Here is a 13111-nt window from a genome sequence, read left to right as displayed (position 1 = left end):
AAAGTTTGGAGTGCCAGACGGTGTCATCCATAGATTTGTTTACACAGCAATAAAAATGTGGTGGGTCTTGGTTAGTATGAGCCATTTTGCCCCTGCTGATGACTGTCATCTTTCTATCCAGTAAAGCATCTTTCTTCTTTCAGAAGTAGTCATGCGTTCTGCATTTTTGTAAGCAGCATATCAATCACAACATTCCGGGTTCAATACAAGTTAAAGGTGCACTTGATAAACTTTTGTAATTGTGTCATCTTGGTCTTACACTGACACCTAGCAGCTTGGATGCAGCATCATTTTAAATCAATAGTTTTCAGTTTCAGATGCTTTTGTAGAAATGTAGTATTCACAGTCAGACATGATGAATTTAATCAATAAGTGAAAGTGTCAAATAACAGGAGGGTTACTGAGATTAAACGAGTAGTATTTGGCTGGTCATGTGATTCTAACATGGAAGCCCCCATGTGTGGACCCTCTTCGTGTAGAATAAAACAGCTTTTATAAGGTTACAGATATGACCGGGGTCTACATTTTAATGTGATTGGTAATGATTTCATACATATAAATATTAAATTCATGTCTTTAGGAATTAAAAATGTTTAATAAGGAAAAACATTACTAAGTGCAATTTAAAATCAATATGACAGCATTCATAAAAAAAATCATTTCGACTTGTCCGTCCTTTTCTTAAAAAAAAAAAAAAGCAAAAATCAAGGTTACATGGAGGCACTTATAATGGAACTGAATGGGGCCCATTTTTGGAGGGTTTAAAGGCAGAAATGTGAAGCTTATAATTTCATAAAAGCACTTTTGTTAAAACTTGTTTATTGTGTATAAACATGTGTAAAGTTGTAATTTTTACGGTCGTTTTAGGGTTTACAGCGTTACACAGTCATGGCAACAAAGTTGTAAAATTGTATATAACTTTACACAGAAATGGTTAGTATGCAAATTTAACATACTAAAGTTGTGTTAACATGCATATTGTTTACGTCTTGTGGCTATACTTTTGAAACAGTGTGTAATTTAACATTTACGGATTGGCCCGCCATCAGGGCTGGACTGGTAATCTGGCATACCGGGTATTTTCTCGGTGGGCCATTATGGGGCCGATCAGGCGTGGACTAGCAATTGGGAGAACCGAGCGGGCTGGTGGGTCGGCCGCGAAATGGGCCAAATGGGCCTCGATAAGCTAAAATGAGCCACCACGTTATGCAGGACGGACCACAAAATGGTGCTGCGATATGCAGAAAAGGACGGATTTTGGGCTGATTTCTCTTCCTAGTCCAGCCCTGCCTCCCATTCACTTCCCCCAATTCCATTGTGCCTCACTGGAACCCAGATTCATGCTTTTTGCGCTTTTATGTAATTTGTTTTTGCGGTAATCAACATAACGCCACAAATGCTGTCAATTGAGCTTAACTTGTATTGAACCTGGAATATTATTCTAAAGAATTAGTTCACCCATAAATTCTGTCTTTTACTTCCCCTTATACTGTTCCAAAGACTGACTTTCTTCTGGATATTTAAGAATCATGCAGCCCGTTCCCTAATGACCTCATTTCCTCTCTCCTGCTAAAACATATGCCCTCAGGTGGGCTGACCCCTCTCATATCTCTACACTGAGTCAATACAGGGTGACAATCATACCAGTACAATGACCATATTTTTATTTTTAATTTTTTCAGTATAAGAGAGTTGGAGTAGGAAGCTGGCATGAAACACAGATGTTTTTTTCACAGCCTTGGCCAAAGGAAAGAATGAATATCTTCCCTTCTCCATTTCTCGGATTGAGCCAAGGCTGTGTATTGATTAAGACTGCAATGCGACACCTCAGCTAATCTAATGCCATAATGGGGACCTCCAGGTGGCAATCATAGCATGAATGCAAAACAAATCATGCTGATTTACACACGTGCACCTCCACATGTATACCTTATTTGTGATTCATTTTACAGGCGGATAGTTTTGATTTTAATGCAACGGGTCTATTCATCTTTTCTGTTCATGAAAATGTATTTGAGTTAAAATGCCTAGTTATGCACTTTTGTTTGTTATCAGCTAATTTATCTGTGAGAAAGAGGCTGATGTGTTCAATGCATTACAGTATGTATTTATTCAAATCTTTGAGTGTGAAACAATTACTCAAGTACACAATTACCTTATTACTAAAATCAATATTTCTTGGATTAAAATGAAAAAAGAATATTAACATAAGGCAATTAGATTATATCTATTTAATAATATATATATATATAAAATAGAAAACTGGGCTGTGCAGCCAATGTTTATTAGATTAACTTCAGGCCCTATTTTAAGAGCTTTGGGGCTAAGCGCAGCACTATGTGATAAGTCATATAAGCAAAGTCAATGGGCATTGCCATGAAGCTTTGGTATTTCCACGCAAGAATGTGCTAAGTAGGCGCAAAGCGCTAATGGGCTAATGGTCAAGAGCAATTACATTCTGAGGTTAATTTCTGGCACCGTATGCATCTTATTACAATATATAGTCCATTCCCTGACAAGCACCAGCAATATAAACAAAGACAGCACATTCATTAGAAGTTGGTAGTGTGAATGGGCTGTTTGCAATGAATTAGAAGAATAGAAATATAGATTTACATTCTTTTATGCATTAACTGCATCCTTATTGAATGTCATGCATATACCTATGACAGTTTCAGGCTCCTTATATATGCATGGAAATTTAGGTTCTTGACAGGATTTGAATGTAGGCTCCGTTAAATTATAGAGAATGTAAGCATTGTTAATCATATTGATCAACTGACACACAAATCATGACTATTAACTGTGTGCTTTTACATGCTTGTTCTTACAGCAATTATGTTTAATAAGCTGACAATGCGTGCGGTCATTTAAACACAATAAACAGTGTTCCTTTATCGGCATAAAGGCCATAAACGGCTTATGAATAACCCATTTGACACGGGTAGATTGGGTAGATTCATTTTCTCGTGCCATGTAAAAACACCTTGTTGTAAAGTAGAGAAAAAAGGGTTATTTCAAATGTCATGTAAACGTGGATTTTTTGCCTTTTCAGATTTTTTAAATAAGCTTCTACTGGTCGATTTTGCTTTAAAAAATTTACATTTAAATAATTTATTGAAACACCAAACAATTACAAAATAAATATTTCTTGATTGAAATTCAAAATAACAAAGTGGTCAAAAACTCAACAACCAACCCTGCAAAATCAGTGCAGTGACTTTAAAATCACGACAACAGGTAAAAAAATATGAATACAAATTACATAATAAATACAATTGTAAATACAAAGAGAATAATAATAGTAAAACCATGTAAACCATGACCTATAGAAATCAATATCATATATTTTTGTTTCATAAAACAGCTACAACAGTGATTCTAAGGGACATAATTTGATGTTCCACTGTATTGTCAGTGTTTGGACATGAAATGTATTACCACCTGCTGGTGGAATCTCCAATTCATTGATTTTAGACTGAAAAACAGAAGTAGGACTGAAACGTCTTAGCGCAATTACCTATTTCTCAGGAAATCAGAAAATTGTGCTTTGCGTCACTTCATTACCATACAATATACACATAGTTTGCGCAAACACTCTCACCCAGAGCCACCTGCACTTTGTGCTGGCACAAAAAATGCAATTAGAATTTGTGCAGTCACGAAATTTAGATTACCCAACATTGTGCACGAAAATAGAGCCCTTCAAGTTAATATGCCAATGATACAGCTGCCATACCAAAATGATGTTGATAAATAATTGTGCTGCCTTCAGTTAAAAATTACAGAGCCATTCAAAGGCATTAAAGAGTATTATTATTACACTAACTAGAGTTTCTTGTATGGACCACAACTCATTTACCCAGAATGACAGTCTCAATTACCACACTTTCCATTTTCACAACATCTCATTTTGAGTTCCACAGAAGAAAGAAAGTCGAATATGGTTTGGAACAACAACCGGAGAGTAATTGATGACAACATTTAAAATATTTGGCAAACTTTCCCTTTAATCCCAGTTTTTTCCATTTTTACTCGTCCTCAACATCACCTTTTGTCTGTACTCAAGGTCTGGCTGTGATCTCAAGTCTGAAACGGTCACAGTGTCTTTAGCACCACGACTGTGTTACAATCTAGATGAATGAGGCAGGCATTACCTCTGGCCCAACACAGCCTGTCGCTACGGTGACCAATGCAAAGTCATTATATGAAAGGGGTTGTGATGTCTCTTTTATTCTTCCCATTCATGAAATATTCATGAAAATATTTCACACATCTGAGCGGATGAACTGCTAAAATATACATGCAGTCAGTGTGACAGCTTGATTTATACTTAACTTCCCCTTAACCTGTCTGTGATAAAGTGCTCCATTGCTGAGCTCAATTTCTATTTGGACAACTGTTAAAATGTGGATTCCAATGAATCCATCTTAACTTGTATTATCTTTTAAAAGTTGGAATAGGAATAACATATTATATTTAATTTAATATAGCTGAATAAATGTCATTATTTGGCTCTGCAAAAGGACATTATTCTACAATACTGTAACTGTTTCCTTTTTGTAAGGCCTCTAATAATGCTAAAATGTTTCTTTGTAACGCTAAAATCAAAGTTTCCACCCTCTCTCTGACCTTTACAATTAAATAGGCTGTTTTTGCTACTATAATCTATGTTGTGATTGGCTAACCTCTTTGCATGTAACATTAGTAAAAATGCCCCACTAAGTACTTAATTGGCATTGATATGTAAACATCAGCTGTCTTGTTACATGTCAATATTAATATTGAATATTTATTGAATTTTATTAGAAAATAGTTAGCAAATTCCTGTTTTACTTAATGTGTCCCAATGTCATTTTCATGATGATACATGATATGTCTTCTCCACTTTCTCTTACTAAGCTTTAATCAACCTTGAGCTACATAAATCCAGTGTAGAAACAAACTTGTTGATTCCTTCACGGCACGAGTTTGAGATTTCCAGCCAAGTTTCACATTCAAACATCCAGTGATCAATGAAAAGGAGGGGTAAAGAAAAGAGAGAAGATGCAAAGGCAGATCTTTTGGGAAAAGTAATCCAATTAAATATTTTCTACATTGACAGGTACACATTAAAATGTCAATTTCTGCATTCTGTGCAGCAAAGTGAATCAACCATCTACAGCCTCAGCTTCAATTGACCTGTAAACAGTTGTGACAATGTGTAAACAGTCGATATCTAACTTTAAATGATGGGTTTGAAGGTGAGGAACAATGCAGAAGCCAATCAAACAGCTCAGTACAGACAATGTTATTCAGCCTAGTGACAAAAAAGCTAATGCTAATGCTAATGCTATAAGATCCAAGCAATAACCTCAAACCCTGTTGATTACACTTCAGTATGGATAAAAGTTAAGTGATTTCTTTCTACCATCTGATAAACACAAAATACTGATCTGATTAACAGTAAATTCCATGAGTAGGGAAAACAAGGCATAAAATTCCCTCTCAAAAAAAGATTTAAAAACCTCTCCAACAGATGAAGTCATGGTGTGTTAGATTTGTTTTGGAGTTGAAAAGGTGAATGCCTTTTCAGATAAATATGACACCCCTTCTTCTTTCCAATTACAAGCCATCTATATTTAGTATCTGTAACAGACACATAATTATTAATGAGACATGAAACATAAGATATCCCAGTGGCAGTATTTTTGGGGGACCCAAAAAGAGAGGATTTTTGCACAGCCTAAGCAGCAGATAACAGCACAATAATGAGTTTAGGAGAATCCAGAAAAATATTTCATCTTCTGATCCAGTGATTCAACAGTATTGAAGATGATCTTTAAAAGTAGGACACATTTCTATTTATTTATAATCATTAGTAGCCCCTGTTTACTGCTAATAGACTCAAGTTATTGTTGATTAGCCTTAATATTTTACATCCACTTAAAACAAAGTGAGAGCATTCATTTTGAAGTGAATTCCTTGTGATTGTGCATTTGAGGGTGCTTTCAAACTAGCACTTCCGGGTGCGCACCCGGGTTCGAATGACATCAAAGTTTGGTTTGTTTGGATGGTGTAAAAGATGTTTTCTGAAATCTGGTGCGCATCCACAAACCACACCCGAGTCCGCTTGAAAAAGTGATCTGGGGTACGGTTCATGTGAATTCTGATACGGTTTGCTACTGAAAGGAACACAATCGTACCAAATTGCAAAAGTGAACTGCTACTGATGATGTATAGTTTGCTTGTGTTCAAATAAATCCCCTTCAGAGAGCAGCTAAAATGGTCTCTTGCAATGCATCCGCGGGCTTGCGGCAGACAAACGATAACAATTATCACTTCATTACACATTCAATGCATCCGTGGCAGACAAACGTAAGTGTTCCGTGCATGTAAAGTCTTGGTGGTAAATCCAAAGAGACAAACTTACGGTGAAGCTGACATCACCTTCAGTTGTTATGTAGTTACAGTGGTACACAGCTGCTGCTTAGTACTCACATTGATGACACAATCAGACCACAGTTTGGACCCAAATAATATGATGTCATCAGAGAACAGCAGGGGCAAGGGGGAGCAAATTAACTTGGGTTCAGTCCAAGCAACTGAACCAAAATTGAGTCACTTCAGTTTAACCCTAATGTTATGTTGGACTAGAGGTTGAACAATTAATCTGTTTTGCCAAATAATTGGCACAGATAGCTGCTCTTGGAACTATCGGTTATCTGTAAAAATCAATGACGAAAGCCCACCGATAGATTTTGTTTTCTTTATGAGTTTGTGAGTAAATGAAAAATTTCATAATAAGAGTCCCGGTGTGTATATATATATATATATATATATATATATATATATATATATATATATATATATATATATATATATAGATGTTAATATTTAGAAGTCTCATTTTATGGACCAAATCTTCTCTTCTTTCCTGGATATTATTGGAATTTTGGTTGCGAAGTAAACTGCATCTGGGATTTCATTTATTTGGGACTCTTTAACCTCTATGTATGTGCCAGACACAGTAAGGAAACACTAAGATATTTTTTTAACATTCAATACATTTATTTTAAAAACTATCAGCCGATTAATTGGTTATCTGTCTTTTCTAGCACCTTAGTTATTAGAACTGGCAAATTAAATTTCGATTGACCTCTAGTTGTGACTGACTTTACTGTCAATGTGGGATCCCAAGGACCACAATGATATATTATAAATGCAGAAAAAATATAGAAACCTTTAATTTCCCTTAAAAACATTTCAGTATGTTCCTCATATTTTCCAATATGTAATATGAGGCCGGTATTATTAAAGCTTTAACCTTCTGCTGTATCAAAAATTAAGCATGCATTTTTTTTATTTGCCTAATTTGCCAAATATCCTATATTGTATCATAGCATCTGTTTGGTCATCCAGTTTGTACATCAATTTAAAAAAAAAAAAAAACATTCAAGATTTTGTTTTTAATCAGTTATATGTTTTTTGTAACGGCACGAAATATCATCCCAGTGCTTCAATGATAAAGGTGCACTCAGTAAAAATTTTCCCTTATTTAAAACGTTAAACTTCTAAAGAAATGAATAGAAATGTTATAAAATATGTGTAAAATCATGACCACTCATATGAGATGAAGATTTCAGTTATAGAGTATCAATAACCTTATAAAAGCTATTTTATTCTACATGGAGCAGGGGCACCTCATGGTGGCAGCCATATTAGAATCACATGACCAGCTAAATACTACTGACTTAATCTCAGTAACTGCCCTGTTATTGGACACTTTCATTCATGGATTAAATGAATCATGGCTGACTGTGCATGTTGAATTTCTACAACGGCACTGGTAACTGAAAACTATTGTGTTTGAAGAATGCAGCATCTAGGTGTCATTGTAAGCCATACTTCAACATACTTCAAATTACTGAGTGCACCTTTAAAGGGATAGTTCACCCAAAAATTACAATTCTGTCATTACTTACTCACCCTCATATTGTTCCGAACCCATATGACTTTCTATCTTACATGGAACACAAAAGGAGATGTCAGGCAGCGTGTTAGCCTCAGTCACCATTCACTTTCATTGTATGGGAAAAAAAGATGCAATGAAAGTGAATGGTGACTGAGACTGCCAGTACCCTAATATTCTGCCTAACATCTCCTTTTGATTTCCACGGAAATAAAGAAAAGTCATATGGGTTTGGAACAACATGACAGCATTTTCATTTTTGGGTTAATCTCTTTAAGTAAGATGCCTGTTTGTCCACAAAACAGAAAATGTTCTATATGAGATTGTAGAGTTTTCCCATGAAAATGCATTCCCTGGGTTAACGTCTCTTGAGTAGTTTAAACAGCAGTTACCTTAAACAGGCGTAGTATATTGGCCACCATAATGGAGACAGAGCTTGCAGCAGCACCTATCACACCAACAATCTTGTCTGGCTTGGCAAAGATGGGCTGCTCACCACTGGCACATCGTACATCAGTAGAATCACGCTCAATGAGTGCTTGTACAAAGGTAAGCGACTGTTCCAGGGCGTACGTGTCGCGCGAGCAGGTGTCCAAAATGCGTGCCCCCAACGTTACATTGGGCAGCAGGTCAGGGTCTTTGTTGATAAGGTCAATGGCGAAGAGCATTGCCTCTAATCGATGAATTCCTTTCTCTTTCTTAAGTTCACCACAGGGGGCACCACGCTCTCCCCGTGCATGCACTGGGAAAAGACCACCCAGGATAATGTCACCATCCAGTCGTATGGAATGGGCATACTCGGGTGCAGGAGGTAACAATGGATCAGTGCGCTGACCGACTGAGCTGGCCACATACGTCAGCAGAAGACCACCATACCATTCTAAGACCTTCACCATGGCGGCATAAAGCTATGGATGGAACCAATTGTACGAGCAGCAGTTTGTGGTACAGTTACAGTGGTGAGAATCCAGTAGGGACAGGCCGCAAATTCTGAAGAGGGTCATCGGTTCTCCTCGCTGGAGGAACTATACAACAAATTTTGGAATCCACCAAGGAGAACATTGATTTTGTAGGGTTGGGGCTTGAAATGTGGAAAACTTGGGGGCCAAATGTAAAAAGGGACTGCAAAAACAGAGATGCAGGAGTATGAGGAAATCACATAGTTGCTAACTCCTCAAGTACCGAGGTCACAGCCCATTAGAACCCTGTGTGAGAGAGAACAGCAGAGGAGTATGCCTTCATCAGCAAAGAACGAGCACATTATTTATCAAAACACACATAGTGTATGCATAGAACAGCTGGGAAGCACTTAGTGTGAAAAACATTTTTTCACTTAAAACAATCGGTACATTTGTGTTCAAGCTAAAAACAAACCTGAAAAATCTACATTTAAAAAATGCATAGGCTTGTGTTTCTGTATAAATAGGCACATGCTGTGTGTGTGTATATATGCAGTATATATATGTGTGTCTGTATGTACTATACTAATATATATATATATATATATATATATATATATATATATATATATATATATATATATATATTCCTTTTTTTTTTACTTGCATAGATGTTTCAGTGCTGACTCGAATCAATTTAATCAATACAGCACAGCAAAGGAAACAGTTATGCAACGTACTAAACAAACATAATAATTTTAGTTTGAATACCAATATGATGTGTTTACATTTGACTCTTTTAGTCGAATAAGAATAATCTAGAACGCCTCACCGTTACAAAGTAGCAAATTATGAGAAATGTTGAAATGAATGCAGTATACTGAGCCATATCAAATAAGGTTTTGTTTCTTATAATTATAAATAATAAATGTGAACGAATAGGAAAAAATGAATAGTCTACGACTGTTGCGTAAGAACTCATACAAACGCACCAGAGTAGAGATCATGGTCAGGGTACCTCTATAGACATGAATAATTGCTCATGGTATTGCATGAAACTTTAAAACATTTTAACTGACAGAAAAAAGAGCGTCCAGACTGTTTTTCTTCTCTTTAATACTCGTAAAATTGCGTTTGAATTTAAATTAAAAACAGCACCAGCATCACCTCGAAACATTTCAGGAGAGCACAGCTCCACATAAATTGCATTGTAACAACTAAACAAACCTGAAGCGCCTTATTTCAGAACAGCACAACTGACTGAACTGCTTCAGCAAAGATTAAGAAATAACATACTGAATGTATGCATACCTGCATGTGGCTGAGCTCGCACTCCTTTTGCCGCTTGCTCGCGCGCTGATCGCTTCTGCTGCTTCTTTGATGCTGCTGGGAGGGACAGCGCGCGCGAGAGAGGCACACAGAGCGCACGAATGCATCATTTCTTCTTGGGAATCGCGCAAATACTCCCACTCTGTAATGATTGGTCTGACAATTTGGACGCTTTCTTCGCCCCGAGCTGCATCAAGCCAAACTGGAGTTAATCATTTGCGAACCACGCATCAGTTAAAAAAAAAAAAATTATTTGTTGGAATCTCTTTAAACAGTATGACATCAAAGTAATGAGCATTTGTTATATTAATAGGTCTGTATGAATGTTTTTCAGTGGCTTTTTTTTCTTTTCATACTTTATTATGTTAGTTTATATTTATATAAGCAACACATACTTGCACAAATATTAGTTCAGTGCGGTTGGACATGTTTGTTTGGAGAGGTTGAGTCGCAACAGTCACTAGTCTGAATTATCCGAATGCGCCATCTAGTGTGTATATCATGTACTAACACGGCCCATGATGCTCATGATCATGTTGCCCACTGCAACTTAAAAAAACGGCAAAAAACTGAAGAAAAAAAATATGCTTGTGTTGTTATTTATAGATGTATGCTTTTTCTATAAACGTGTGCCAGGTTTTGAGAAATGCGCTCTGGTGAAGCTCAGGCCTTTGAACTTTGTTCACTATAATTATTAATAAATACTTAAACATGGAAACTAACAATATGGAAATATTTTAATTTTAATTTCTTAATAGAGGAGGGAATTAAGAGTTAGTGTATAAGAGGGCATACACTTTAAGTTAAATTTGATATTATCATATTATTTTTAAATATTTAAATTTTCTTGACCATTTCTAAAATGTAAACAAACATGATGGTCTTAAGTGATTAAAGACTAAAGACTCGGATAGAAACTGAAATGGAAACATTACCCTATAAACTCGTAGAATTGACTTTCAATTAAAAAAAAAAAAAGAATAAACAAATTAGACTATTGGTTTATTTTTGTTAGATCCCATTAGAATTGGTTCCAAATTATTTGACATTGATATTTCATTAGCAGTCCTATAGGAAATGACAATCTTGTTATTGCCCAAAGATAAGCTCATTAGCAGAAGCAGCACGTGAATTTCCACAGATTCCCACAACAGTGCAAATGAATGAGCAACTAAAGTCAGATTGTCAGATTCATCAGCCAATCAGATAGATTTATTTGTTCTCGTGTGATCTTTAGGATATGTCCCAGAGGCCTTTTAGCCGCTTCTGGCTGGCCTTGAGTGACGCAAACCCGCATATAATGCACGGCCCACCACTGATATATACATATACGCCTATATACACTCACCTAAAGGATTATTAGGAACACCATACTAATACTGTGTTTGACCCCCTTTCGCCTTCAGAACTGCCTTAATTCTACGTGGCATTGATTCAACAAGGTGCTGAAAGCATTCTTTAGAAATGTTGGCCCATATTGATAGGATAGCATCTTGCAGTTGATGGAGATTTGTGGGATGCACATCCAGGGCACGAAGCTCCCGTTCCACCACATCCCAAAGATGCTCTATTGGGTTGAGATCTGGTGACTGTGGGGGCCATTTTAGTACAGTGAACTCATTGTCATGTTAAAGAAACCAATTTGAAATTATTCGAGTTTTTTGACATGGTTGCATTATCCAGCTGGAAGTAGCCATCAGAGGATGGGTACATGGTGGCCATAAAGGGATGGACATGGTCAGAAACAATGCTCAGGTAGGCCGTGGCATTTAAACGATGCCCAATTGGCACTAAGGGTCCTAAAGTGTGCCAAGAAAACATCCCCCACACCATTACACCACCACCACCAGCCTGCACAGTGGTAACAAGGCATGATGGATCCATGTTCTCATTCTGTTTACGCCAAATTCTGACTCTACCATCTGAATGTCTCAACAGAAATCGAGACTCATCAGACCAGGCAACATTTTTCCAGTCTTCAACTGTCCAATTTTGGTGAGCTCTTGCAAATTGTAGCCTCTTTTTCCTATTTGTAGTGGAGATGAGTGGTACCCGGTGGGGTCTTCTGCTGTTGTAGCCTATCCGCCTCAAGGTTGTGTGTGTTGTGGCTTCACAAATGCTTTGCTGCATACCTTGGTTGTAACGAGTGGTTATTTCAGTCAAAGTTGCTCTTCTATCAGCTTGAATCAGTCGGCCCATTCTCCTCTGACCTCTAGCATCAACAAGGCATTTTCGCCCACAGGACTGCTGCATACTGGATGTTTTTCCCTTTTCCCACCATTCTTTGTAAACTCTAGAAATGGTTGTGCGTGAAAATCCCAGTAACTGAGCAGATTGTGAAATACTCAGACAGGCCTGTCTGGCACCAACAACCATGCCACGCTAAAAATTGCTTAAATCACCTTTCTTTCCCATTCTGACATTCAGTTTGGAGTTCAGGAGATTGTCTTGACCAGGACCACACCCCTAAATGCATTGAAGCAACTGCCATGTGATTGGTTGATTAGATAATTGCATTAATGAGAAATTGAACAGGTGTTCCTAATAATCCTTTAGGTGAGTGTATATATATATGATGGTCATCTGTGTGACGTCAAAACAGCGTTTAGGTAGGTGACACGTCTAAATTAATGTCCACATAAATGGTTGGACCCAGGGTTTTCCCAGCAGAACATTGCTCTCCAACGGCTTGTTGTCTTCCCACAGTCCACCTATCATTATTCTGATGAACCATTCATATTAGCTTTATGAAAAAAGAAAAACATACTGATTTTTTCAGTAATGTACCAAACCTTGACCTAACCATTAGCTCCACTCTTCTCCACAATGGAAACCTCCAGAAAACTTCAGCATGACAGAAACTCCTCTGAATCCAAACATAACAGAACATTAGACATTAACAAGCCTCCTACTTGTTTGATTTAGCATATAA

The 13111-nt window shown here is 37.0% G+C and overlaps 1 protein-coding gene across 1 annotated transcript in view; it reads right to left on the bottom strand.

Annotated features, from left to right (window-relative positions):
• The window catches only part of LOC127638105 (metabotropic glutamate receptor 8-like), a 229068-nt gene extending 218825 nt beyond the window's left edge, over positions 1-10243 (bottom strand). Inside the window, exons 1-2 of the mRNA XM_052119455.1 lie at positions 10162-10243; positions 8344-9156 (exon numbers count right to left, since the gene is read on the bottom strand). Of these exons, the coding sequence (XP_051975415.1) occupies positions 8344-8847 (504 nt within the window). The 5' untranslated portion in view covers positions 8848-9156; positions 10162-10243. The remainder of the gene's footprint in view (positions 1-8343; positions 9157-10161) is intronic.
• Between the last annotated feature and the right edge of the window lie 2868 nt (positions 10244-13111).

Source organism: Xyrauchen texanus, chromosome 46 (assembly GCF_025860055.1).
Source record: "Xyrauchen texanus isolate HMW12.3.18 chromosome 46, RBS_HiC_50CHRs, whole genome shotgun sequence".
In the NCBI taxonomy this organism is placed as follows: domain Eukaryota; kingdom Metazoa; phylum Chordata; class Actinopteri; order Cypriniformes; family Catostomidae; genus Xyrauchen; species Xyrauchen texanus.
The sequence above is the reverse complement of the archived record's forward strand: the minus strand, read 5'-3'. Positions and strand labels throughout refer to the sequence as shown.